The sequence below is a fragment of the Strix aluco genome, chromosome 6 (genome assembly GCF_031877795.1).
Source record: "Strix aluco isolate bStrAlu1 chromosome 6, bStrAlu1.hap1, whole genome shotgun sequence".
NCBI classification, from domain to species: Eukaryota; Metazoa; Chordata; class Aves; order Strigiformes; family Strigidae; genus Strix; species Strix aluco.
In genome coordinates this window covers 26,026,251-26,037,722 of record NC_133936.1, presented here as the reverse complement: position 1 = coordinate 26,037,722, position 11,472 = coordinate 26,026,251, and the positions used below count along the sequence as shown (strand labels likewise).

Here is an 11,472-nt window from a genome sequence, read left to right as displayed (position 1 = left end):
GTAATGGCCAAGTGCCAGTACCAAAGTCTTTGGTTCCTAAACCTGGGACTATCAGATATTCTGGCCCTGCCCTCCTGAAGAGAAAAGTAAGTTTCACTCAACTTCTCATACTGTGTTACTTGCTGCAAACTTTCAAGTGTAGTCCTGCCCACAAAAACTGTCTGTGTCTGAGGCAGCAGATACAGCACAGTCGTGAAAAAAACTGCAGCCTCAGATTGCCAACATCCCTGGAAGTGCTAGGAACCCTGCCCATTACATCAAGTAATATTTGGTTTTGCAGAAGACACTGGGAAATGTAAATCCGGGTGGCTCTGCCTGCACTCTGAGGCTGCTTACCTTGTTTATACTGACCTTGCATGTCACCAGCGTGTCACTCCATCCCACTGCACAGTCCTTGACACACTCTGAACACAAGAACATGCCTCGTTTTGGAGCAAATGGTCAATACCAATGGTTGAAAACCCAGAGGCTGAGTTTGATGGACGAAGCGGATTTATTTGCTCTAGATAGGGCAGCCAAGCACCACCTAAACTAAATCAGAGATACTGCAGGAGTGAGGGATATTTTTCTTGCTGTTGTTTGTATGTGCCTCTATCAACTTTGCCACCAGCACTGCCTAGGAAGGAAAACGCCCCTAACAATTGCCGAGCCGGGGTGAACAGTAGGGGAATGTGAGACATGGCTATTTAGAGCAAGAGGATCTAATCCATATTTAAGGATGGCAACTTCAGAGCATAGGCATTAAGGAGGAATCACACCCAGCTTATGGCCCTGGATAAGTCTTTCAATACTGATACACATAGCTCTAATACACAGGTAGGTCTGATGGCAAAGCACAGAGAACCTGGAGGAAGAGCTCTGGGTTCCCCCCCACCATTAACTAGGCTATCAAATGCAGTGAAAATGTTTGCCCTAGCTATAATATAGATACTTTCATTACAAACAGAGACCTCAGTAAACCCCTGCCCTCCAATTTGTTCCTTATTTTAGCACTGATGTGAAAGCCAAAGGCAAATAACATCCTTACAGCCTTTGCAGGGGCCACTCTTTGTCCTACCCACACGTCTAAAACCTAATACAGGGATACTTATTCCGTTACCAAGACAAAAACAGCAACAGCAAAAAACCTGCAGTTAATGCAGAGGCCATGTTTGAATTCCACCAGGCAAAGAACCAGTCTGAAGTAACTCAGATCACGACCACTTGCATTCAATTTAAACCAGTGCTTTTCATAATCATGAACACAGTGAATGTTGTACTCGCAGTGAAACACTCAACATCATTGAAGAAAAAAATATTCCACACTAGATTATTTTGGTATATGTGAAAACATCAGATTGCAAGCTATATCCTTCATTTTACTATGATGAGGTACAGAGTATGTTCCCAAACCTGAGAGTGACTAGTGACACTGCCAAGTCTAATGCATCACAATGCCAACCTCATACACTCAACAAGGCTCCAACGTGGAGAACATTGCTTGATCAAAACATTCAGTTTTATAACTATTAAAGCTGAGGAGCTGGGCTGAACCAAGGTCTGGTGACTTGCAGTCCCAAGTTGGAAAGATGATCCTGTAACTCAAATGTGTTGCAATAATTTAAGACGGCTTTGTGTTCCTCACAGCACTAAAAAAAGGTGATGGCAACGCATTTTAGATTGTAAGTCATTTGACAATATACACTTTATTCTGATACAAAATTGACATATTTTAACAAATTTCAATCCATTATGGACTATACTGAAATTTTTAATTTCCATGCTATTTTTAAACTTGTTTAACAACAAGTTCTAAGATTTCAGCACACTAGCACCATTGCTCTTGAAGTCTTTGCCAGTTATTACATTATTCTGTTTCCAATCTTGCGATATTATCTTCTACATGAAGGCCATTTTTCTTCTACGGAGATACTTGGATTACTTTAGTTCAGGAAAAAGCTAATCTTACATAGAGATGTCAACCTGTAGCACCCACAGCAGAGAAAGAATCATCCATCAGATATCTGAATTTTAGTGATACTCAAGATCTTTCATGCTCCACACAATTTAAGAAACAAAAAATTGTCAGAGACCACAGACCAATATGTATGTGAACATTCCACCGCAGTACAGACAGTATAGGAAAACACATTCATGTCTTAAACACAGGAATCAAAGACAGCAAGTCAGTACATCACACAATCAACGCTTGAAAGCCTAGGAGCATTCCCCTTCCCGCCTTAAAAATTTAAAGGATATCAAAGTTAAGAGGCTGTACTTAGTTTCAGTATTCTGTAATCACAAACCGCTTATCACATCTGCATCAACCTAGGCCCCTTTTGGGGACATTTTTGCTACCTGTAAGTACCATTTGCTTTTAGATTAACACACAGGTTTAAATATCAAATAAACTTCCGTAGAGCTGCAGCTTAGGGACCAATGCTTCATTAACTTTACATCTTTACATCTCCATCTCCATTTACAGCTGCTATTTTCAATAGCAGCCACTATAGAAAAACCCAGCCACAAAACAATATTCTTAACTCTTGGAAGTGCCTCTTGGACATACACTTGACCAAGTACTTCTTAAGGATCTTTGACAAGGTTTATTTCTGAATAAATTGGCGTACAAATAATTAAGCAAATTAGTCTAATCTATGTTATAATTTGTTATAAATCCAAGTGTGATAATAACTCCAACAGTGCCTAGTTCTATATATGGTGCAAAAAGACCCCTCCAGAGCACAGAAGTCTGCAGCAATGCGGAGTCCTCTCACGTTAAGGAAAGGTAGAGCTTTGCTCTATACGCAGGCCTAGTAATGGATGCAATAGAACTTGCTTTTGTTAAAACATTTTCAAGACTTTACTGTTAAAAATTTGTAATGGTCCGTGTCCGTGTTGTGTGTCCCGTCCCCCTGCCCACCCCCACCCCCCCCGCCCAGTACAAAAGCATTTGCCCTCAACCGAGTAACCATGAGACACGTGAATACTTTTCCCCATTACTCATTGCTACATACAGATAGACGCCTAAGGTGAGTTCACAAGGCAACTCTGCCCAGCAGAGGAAAAGCAAAGGTTTTCCACCTCTATGTGTAAGAAAGCAAGCTTGTCACCTCGGCGACAAGCTGTCTGGCACACTACACTAAGGACAGACTGTGACCTTACTGCAGCAGTTTCAAATTTCGGCTCAACTTTGGCTAAGCAAAAATGTTGATCAACATATTTAAGAGTTAGTCATTGTGAGATTTCCATTAAGTAGATCCAGATTATATGAAAATCTCAACCTTCCCACTGTAAATTACTTGCAAAGTACGTTACCATGTTAAGAGTTTGCTTTCTAGATGTTTAGAGACAGCAGGTAACAAGTTTAAATACTTCAATCAGTCTGTGAACATGCCTAAGCCCCAGGTTGAACTGAAATGCACAGGTTCCATTTGACTTTATTTTCTGAGTAACTGAAGCATAACCAACACTAAAATAGAAATTGACTTCACAAAAATAATGCAGACACTCAAAAATGTATTGGCAAGTTTAAATAGGTACTAGACTACTATATAAAAGGAGTTAAAAATACCCTAGATCTGTAACCATCAAAGATGCAGAAAACAAAATACATGTTCCAAGAGTTAAGAACCTATGTGTATAAAAGCAGATTCCATGAAAATGTCTTTTATTGCCATTCATCTGTATAAATGCTGTTGTGCTTTCAGCTGGGTATCACGTGACAGTATTGGCCTCCACTAAACTACCCTGCCTGAAAGCACCAAAAATGTGAAAGGTAACTCTTGATTTGTACAGATAAATACAAACCCACCTGGTAAGCCAAGATTAATTTATTAGGAGGGAAATTGCTGCTCTAACCAATGCAAAGTGCCTTTACACAATTACTGCAGCAGCAGTGGATCACCCACTACTGAGAACTGTGATGAACCGCTTCTGTGTCTTCACCTTCCCGGGTTTCTGTGAGGTGTCTCTTTCTATTACAAGGCAAGGAACAATTTCTCCAAACCCCCACAGTACACTCCCCACAGTAATTAGAGCACGCATTTCAACACATTTATCATTTCTGTCTTGATCTTGGACAGTTTTGTACCTGCCAGGAACAGAAGATTCTTGAATAGCAACTATGCCAGCAAACAACCCTCATCCAGAACAGGAAACACTGGATGACATATGCTGGAATACTTGCTCCTTAATACTTTCCTTGGTATCAAAAGGCTGGCAAAGGAAAGTCTAGAAGGAAGTAAGAGTTAAACAAGTGTTTTACTATACGCTACAAATCTTACCCAGTCAGAAACCTTCAACTGAAGAAGATGTGCAAGACATTCCCCATTTTGTCAAGCAGCAGCTTCTCATTCAACCTGAAAATTAAAGAAATTACTCTTACCTTGTTTAAAAACCTCCCACTACTCTTTATAATTCATGAAAAATTTTAAAGGCAAACCTTACCTATGCTCATTGCCCTTCCTTTCAGGTCTAAATGCTAGACCTATTGATTTTGAGTCAACTCAAGTAGCTATCACTCAAGGAGGTTCCAAAAGGTGAAGAACTCTTGCTAGACTTTCTTCCGATATTTCAGCTGTGATAAGCAGATTTAACTAGCCTTTGGAAAGCTGCTCACTATCAGCACAGTATCTTATGCCTTCACTTTTCTGGAAGTTGAAGCTGTTGCTCCTGCTGCCTTGTCATTCTTTAATTATGCTGACTTCTCCATACTCAATAGGCTGCTGAAGTCCTGTCTTACGAGTCTCCTTAGCAAAGTATGGATCAAAGAAGTACATCCTAGGTTCTTTAAAGCTGGTTAATCACTGTCCTCACGGCTTACACTTTTCCACGTCACAAACAACAGCTAAGCTACCCCACCCACCTACAAAGCGGTCACTTACATCCATCTCTTAAAAGGTTGCATACAGATCTTGTTCATAAAGTTTATTATGACACTATTTTTCAAAGTTAACATTGTTGTCACAGTACAGCTACAAGAGGCCCTGTTAAAAAGAACACTGTCAATACATTCTAAAAAAATTTAGAAATACCAGATCAATTGTCAGAAGGGACACCAACCCCATCCTCCAGTTGTCCCTGCAATCAGATGCAGGCCCCATGTACAAGTCTACACATCTTCTAAGCATAGTAACGTACAAAGCAAGTCGGTAGTTAGGTGGCTCACTCCCTAGTGAGTTGTGGTTTAGTTTCCAGTGTTTTCAAACTCAAAATGGGTTGTTTAAAAAAAGCCTTTATTGAAATACAGCCCCCACCCCCACCCCAAGCCCAAATTAATATGTACAACAACAAAAGCGTTCACTAAATCACCAATTCTTGCTTTAACTTTAGAGATATTTTTAAACTCCACAGAAAAGAATAAGCAGACTTTGAAATCCAGTTTGGAGGCTACCATCTTGACACCAGTTCCTTGTTTTAGTGTACTGCAGTCTAAATACACTCCAATAACAGTGTTTAAATAACATTGTTTAATTTTTTTTTTTTCAAACAACACACTCATTTTTCTACTACTTCTTAAAATTATAATTCATTATTAATATGACTGATTATGCCTTGAGCCATTTCATACATCTTTGCAGATTCATTCCTACACTGGAATCGCATTTACCTTATACTGCACATTGACCCAGCAGTGAATCAGGTGTGAATAATTCCAATACCATATTGTCAAGTGTCTGAGCATTTCTTCTATTGACTGGGTCCCTACTCTTCTGAGTCTGAATTGACAGAAAGCACTGTCCTGGCAACAGTCGAGAGAATTCACGTCAGATGAGAGGAGGACAGACTGTAGTGCCTTAATTTGGAGGTCAGAAGTGAGAATGAGGTACAATTTCTAGCCATATGTGCTGATAAGATTTGCTACTCCAGTGCATCAGATCAAATGGCAACACGCTATTGTTCTACCTGTGGAGACCCAAGACTGTACCGTTCTACATTGCGGGACGTGTTTCTAGTCAGTAAGGTACAACTAGATCGTGTTTTGGTTTTATCTTCGAGCTCTCAGCTGAGCGCAGACATTCGCAAGGGCAAAAGCTTGAGAACTATACTACTTAGAGCCCATCGTGACCGGGCTTTTGGAACGCGTTACCTGGGACTGTCAGTGATTACACCTGTGCTACCCTTGGCTCCCAGTCAGAAGAATGTGTCCAGAAAATTGCCTAGGGTGCATGCAAGAAAGTATATAGCCATTAAGTTAGTGAGGAACACACCTATTACTCTCACTATGACGCCTCATTTAATTGAAACAGCACAGTCTGGTGTGAGGGAGGGGGAAATGGGGACAAAGGAAGGGGATGAAAATTCCAAGCCGCCCTCCCCAAAGTATAGTTTTATTGAAACAGAATCATTGTATATCCCAAGGAAACAGGCACTTGATTCCCCCCCCACCTTAACTTCTCGGGAATTACAATAAATATAAAGGTAAAAAGCAAGTTTCTTTTTCTCTTCACCCAAGACTTAAGCAACTGCAGTTATCCCTTATACATCTCAAATGAGACGGGAGACAGCTTTAATGTGTCTAAAGTTGGTCTTGTTAAAATATTTATCATGCCTTATTTTCTTGAAGCGCTAGTACTAATACAGAACTACAAATTAAAAAAATATGCACAAACCAAAAAGTAATTTGAAATTTTCATTAAGGTAAAGCTTAGTTCTATAATTCACAAACACTAATTTGAGTAACTCAATCCTAGTTATACATCTAAACAAACTATAATGCAACATACAGATGTTTTCCCTCTGTATGCCTATGTAACTCATGTCAATGACAGTTACATATATACACTGAGACTAGACCCCTTAAGACTGCAAATCAATAGGTGTTTCTATTGTTAACTTTAAATTAATACAAAATAGTAATTGAGAAATGCATTAATCCTCTCTATTAACTAACAAGGAAACACCCTAAACTACATTTTATTTCTGTTATAGAGTTCTCTGTACTAAATGTGGAAAAACTGAACTACACAAATATTGAAAAGTTAAAAATTCCTTAATTTGTTTATTCCTGGTACCACTACCACAATTTACAGGGCAATATACCTGATGTAATGGGAAAATAAAAAGAAAAAAGAAAGACAAAGCTACAACAGATAAAGACCTCAGGAATGTACATCTAATCGACACTACATTGCATTAATCAATAGCTGCACTTTTTGCAAACTGTGGCTATGACAGTCCTGAACAAGAAGGGTTTCCTGTTTAAGCTGCAGTAACTTTTCTGACTATGGATCATCGTTCCTTCTGTGGCAGATTTTACAGTTCCTCTAATGCATTTGGGACGACTGTCTCAAAGTAACCTGCAGCTTTCCTGACAACTCCTCGCTCTCTCTCCTGCTAAGAACTGTAGCCTGTTGAATACAGGATAAGAAAATTATTACTCTCAGTGAACAGTTGTACATTGTTAATCATCATTATAAATATGCATTACACCTACCCTTTTCCTGGTAGCATTTTTAGAATCTTCTACCACCATAGCCCCCACTTCCACTTCCAGATCCATAACCACCTGCAAAAAACAGGGTGTATTATTGAAATACAAGAGTAACAAGAAATTTTAACCCAAAAAGTATTTTCTGTACAAAATCACATTTACCACCATAGGGACTGCCTGAACTTCTGCCACCAAAGCTGCCACCACCTTTCATGGGACCATAGTTAGACTGCTGTTGTCCACTGTAATTGCCAAAATCATTGTAGTTTCCACTTCCACCATAATTACCTGAAACAAATACAGATTTATAAAGCCACTTTTGTTCAACACGTGAAGTGTTGAACACTTGCAAAATTATGACATCCAGTGTAAATTTTAAGTTTAAAACAATGTAAAATAGAATTGCAAGCATTCCACATGCTATCTCTACTCACAATGCACAAATCACAGAAGACCCTTAGCATTCTGAGGATTAGAAACTGCTATTTCATTGAAGGTGAAAACATCACATGACATTAGAAAATTTATAGATTTGAGTAGGCAATTTGAACATGATCAGCCAAATTTAAGGCCTCCAAACTCAGAGAAGCACATGAGTTTCACTGGCATTCTTCCACTGCCCACCGTTTTGCATGTATGACAATAATGTAAACTACATACAATCTATTTACTCCAAAAAGTGATAGAACTGTAACAGGCACACTGCATATACACATCAGAGGGTATAATAAAGTATGCAGCAGATTTTGCAGCTTAACTTCCCAAATTTGGAGCAAAACTTAGATTTATAGTCCTCACAAAGGAGGAGATCTACATGATGTGAACTGGTATCTGATGGCAACAGCATACTGCAAATGGTCAAAAGCTTCAAAATTCTCCCACTCTACCACCAGAGATTTATAGCTGCTGCTTTTTGAAAAATAAGTTCCAGGCAAAACAATGTTGTATAACGTATAAAAGCTGATCCAGATGGAAAAAGAACTTTCCATTCTACATTCAGACCTAATTATGCAACTCATTTTATGTAGTATCATACTTCAGGCATTGTACAACTCAGACCTGCCTAAACATGGACGTCCAATTAAAGCTGTCATCTTACCACCACCAAAATTTCCTCCTTCATTGTAGCCATCATATCCTCCTCCACCACCTCCATATCCACCACCTGGGTTTCCATATCCTGGTCCTCCGCCACCACCATAACCTCCTCTGCTGCCATAGCCAGGACCACCTCCATAGTTGCCACCTTTGAATAAAGAGTAGTCAAACTAAATACACCAAAGCTAAACATTGGTAAGGAAAGGTCTATTTAACAAAACAAAAAGAAAACACCCACCAACAAAAACACATAGTAGAACCATCCCACAATGTTTGCCATGTATTGTATTCATTGTAGTTGCAACATTTATCTAAACTATTTAATCTGAACAAAAAAAATCCCATTAGTTTATGTATACCCTTGAAACATGATACTTAAGTTCATTATGGCTCACAGGAAATACAGACACACTGCTACCAGCACCACCATCCATTACATGTAAAACTGCCTCTTCACACAAATGGCTTTGTCAGTACCGTGTCTCATCCTCTTTATTCCTCTGAACTGAACTAACTGAAGTAGGCAAAGCCCTCAAAAGAATTCTGGTTTACAGTTTTTATCTAGATGTACAGCTTTATTTACATGTGTGTCTAAGCTATTGGACATTCTTTTTTTCTAATCATTACGTGATTAAGCATATCCAAAAGACTTAGTATTCCAGATGCTGATCTGGTCTCCCAACATTTTGATGGAATAGTTCCAAACTGGGAAATAATTCCAAGGAACTCAACACCACTACATATATCTGGTTAAAGAATCACAATGTACGTAGCTACATGCTACCTCCCTCATTTATTTCCCCCCTCCCCCCAAAGGCTACTTCCCCAGCCATTTGGTAATCTCCACAGTTCTCTTCAGATGCAGTCTGGATACTCATCCAAACTTCACCATGAAAAAGATACTACTGAGCCACAAAAAGTCTTAGAGCTGATTGAAAAGATTTCTGGTATGTCAGCTGGTCACTGCTTTATTCAGTTTTAGTCCTCTCAACTGACACCAGAATCTTCATTTAGTTTTCAATCATCATGAACAGCTGCTGCATGACCTCATGACATGAGGTTATTTAAATGGTAAATAGAGAGAGCAGTATGTTTTTTCCACCCATCATTTTGTGGGGAAAACAAAAAACCTTTAACTCGTCACAGCTCTACAATGTAGAAAACATTATCACCAAAGTAGACTTCACTTCCAAGGTAAAGGCAAGACTTACAGCTGGTTTTAATGGGGGGGGGGGTGGGGGGGGGAAGTGAACAGTACACTTACCATCACCAAATCCATTGTATCCGTCACCACCCCCAAAGCTTCCTCTGCTCCCACCACCGCCACCACCACCCCCATAGCCTCCTGGAACACAAAACAGATGAGAATATTTTCCTGAACACACGTGTTAAGTGTTTAAGCCAACCAACACAGGAAATAAAAAAAAAAAAAGAATCACATTCTATATAAACATTCCAGTCATTTACCTCTTCCACCAAAGTTTCCTCCTCGGCCAAAGTTCCCTCCACCGCCTCCAAAGTTTCCACGACCCATGAAGTTGCCTGAGCCACCCCCACGACCTACAAAATATTTTACTTAAATTACATTAATTGAAAGCCAGTTACATAAAATAACCATGCACAACTCCAAACTCACCTCTCTGAGAGCTAGCAGTCTGCATCTCTTGTTTTGAGAGTGCTTTTTTCACTTCGCAGTTATGTCCATTTATAGTATGATATTTCTGAACTAGAGAAAATTGTGAAATAGGAGTTAGAAAAATCAAATCATTGAAATCAGTATGCTGTAACTCTCATAGGAAGCTACTGTTAAGGCATGACCACATTTTTAAAAGGAACATTAAATCTACCCTATCTCTTACAATAGGAAAGCAGTTGATTATACCAACACTTTACATTCCACACACTGCTGTTCTGAAATCTTGTTACACTTCTATCCTGTAAGTCATTTCTCAGTAAGGAGTTACATACCAACAATTTTATCAACTGTATCATGATCATCAAAAGTTACAAAAGCAAATCCTCTTTTCTTTCCGCTTTGCCTGTCTTCCATGACTTCTATGGTTTCAATCTTGCCATATTTTTCGAAGTACTCCCTTAAATTATATTCTTCTGTATCTTCTTTAATTCCACCAACAAATATTTTCTTTACTGTGAGATGTGCCCCAGGCTTTACAGAATCCTGTAATGCCAAAAAATGCCAGTCAGTGTTTTAAATTATTAGGTAAAGATTAGGAAATAAGGTTAACTGAAACACTAACTTACCTCCCTCGAAACAGCTCTCTTTGGTTCAACCACGCGTCCATCAACCTTATGTGGTCGAGCACTCATGGCAGCATCCACCTCCTCCACACAAGAGTAAGTCACAAAGCCGAAGCCTCTGGAACGTTTTGTTTGAGGGTCTCTCATCACCTGCAAAAACACAGGGCGTACTCTGCATTTCTGTACTAGATTAAGTACCTATATTCTTTCAAATCACAAACTAATATTTGACACTTTACCACGCAGTCCGTGAGCGTGCCCCATTTTTCAAAGTGTTCTCTCAAGCTATCGTCTGTTGTTTCAAAGCTCAGACCTCCAATGAACAGCTTTCTCAACTGCTCTGGCTCTTTTGGCTCATGACCCTACAAAAACAAAAATCAAAAACTTATTTTGAATACAAGCTACAGTTAAAATTTCACAGAATTACTAAAAATTATCTGTTCACATTATGACAAATAGGTGGAATACATTTACGTAAAAACAATGACTTCTAATGGGTTTAGACAGCAGCATAGTAAACACTTAATGAGGTGTGATTTAAATTAAAACACTAACAACTTAAAGAGTGCTCAAATGCAAACAGTAAAGAGATTTCAATATACTAAATAATTTGGTTGCTCCTGACCCCCTAGAAGTGCATTCATTTGATGTCTATTCGAGTTACATATTGCTCTGTAGGGATTAGCAGCGAAGCACTGCTA

At 39.1% G+C, this 11,472-nt stretch overlaps 1 protein-coding gene across 31 annotated transcripts in view; it reads right to left on the bottom strand.

The window, feature by feature from the left end:
- Nucleotides 1–1,652: 1,652 nt before the first annotated feature.
- HNRNPA3 (heterogeneous nuclear ribonucleoprotein A3) overlaps nt 1,653–11,472 on the bottom strand; it is a 127,753-nt gene continuing 117,933 nt past the window's right edge. For 19 of the 31 annotated variants that reach the window (XM_074829221.1, XM_074829229.1, XM_074829218.1 and 16 more), the window contains 11 exons: nt 11,011–11,133; nt 10,775–10,921; nt 10,481–10,691; nt 10,149–10,238; nt 9,980–10,087; nt 9,777–9,887; nt 8,514–8,660; nt 7,577–7,702; nt 7,418–7,489; nt 4,429–7,331; nt 1,653–4,340 (listed from right to left, as the gene is read on the bottom strand). In XM_074829221.1, coding sequence (XP_074685322.1) covers nt 7,437–7,489; nt 7,577–7,702; nt 8,514–8,660; nt 9,777–9,887; nt 9,980–10,087; nt 10,149–10,238; nt 10,481–10,691; nt 10,775–10,921; nt 11,011–11,133 — 1,116 coding nt within the window. In that variant the 3' untranslated portion in view covers nt 1,653–4,340; nt 4,429–7,331; nt 7,418–7,436. The remainder of the gene's footprint in view (nt 4,341–4,428; nt 7,332–7,417; nt 7,490–7,576; nt 7,703–8,513; nt 8,661–9,776; nt 9,888–9,979; nt 10,088–10,148; nt 10,239–10,480; nt 10,692–10,774; nt 10,922–11,010; nt 11,134–11,472) is intronic. The other 12 variants (XM_074829200.1, XM_074829201.1, XM_074829202.1 and 9 more) reach the window with 12 other exon arrangements.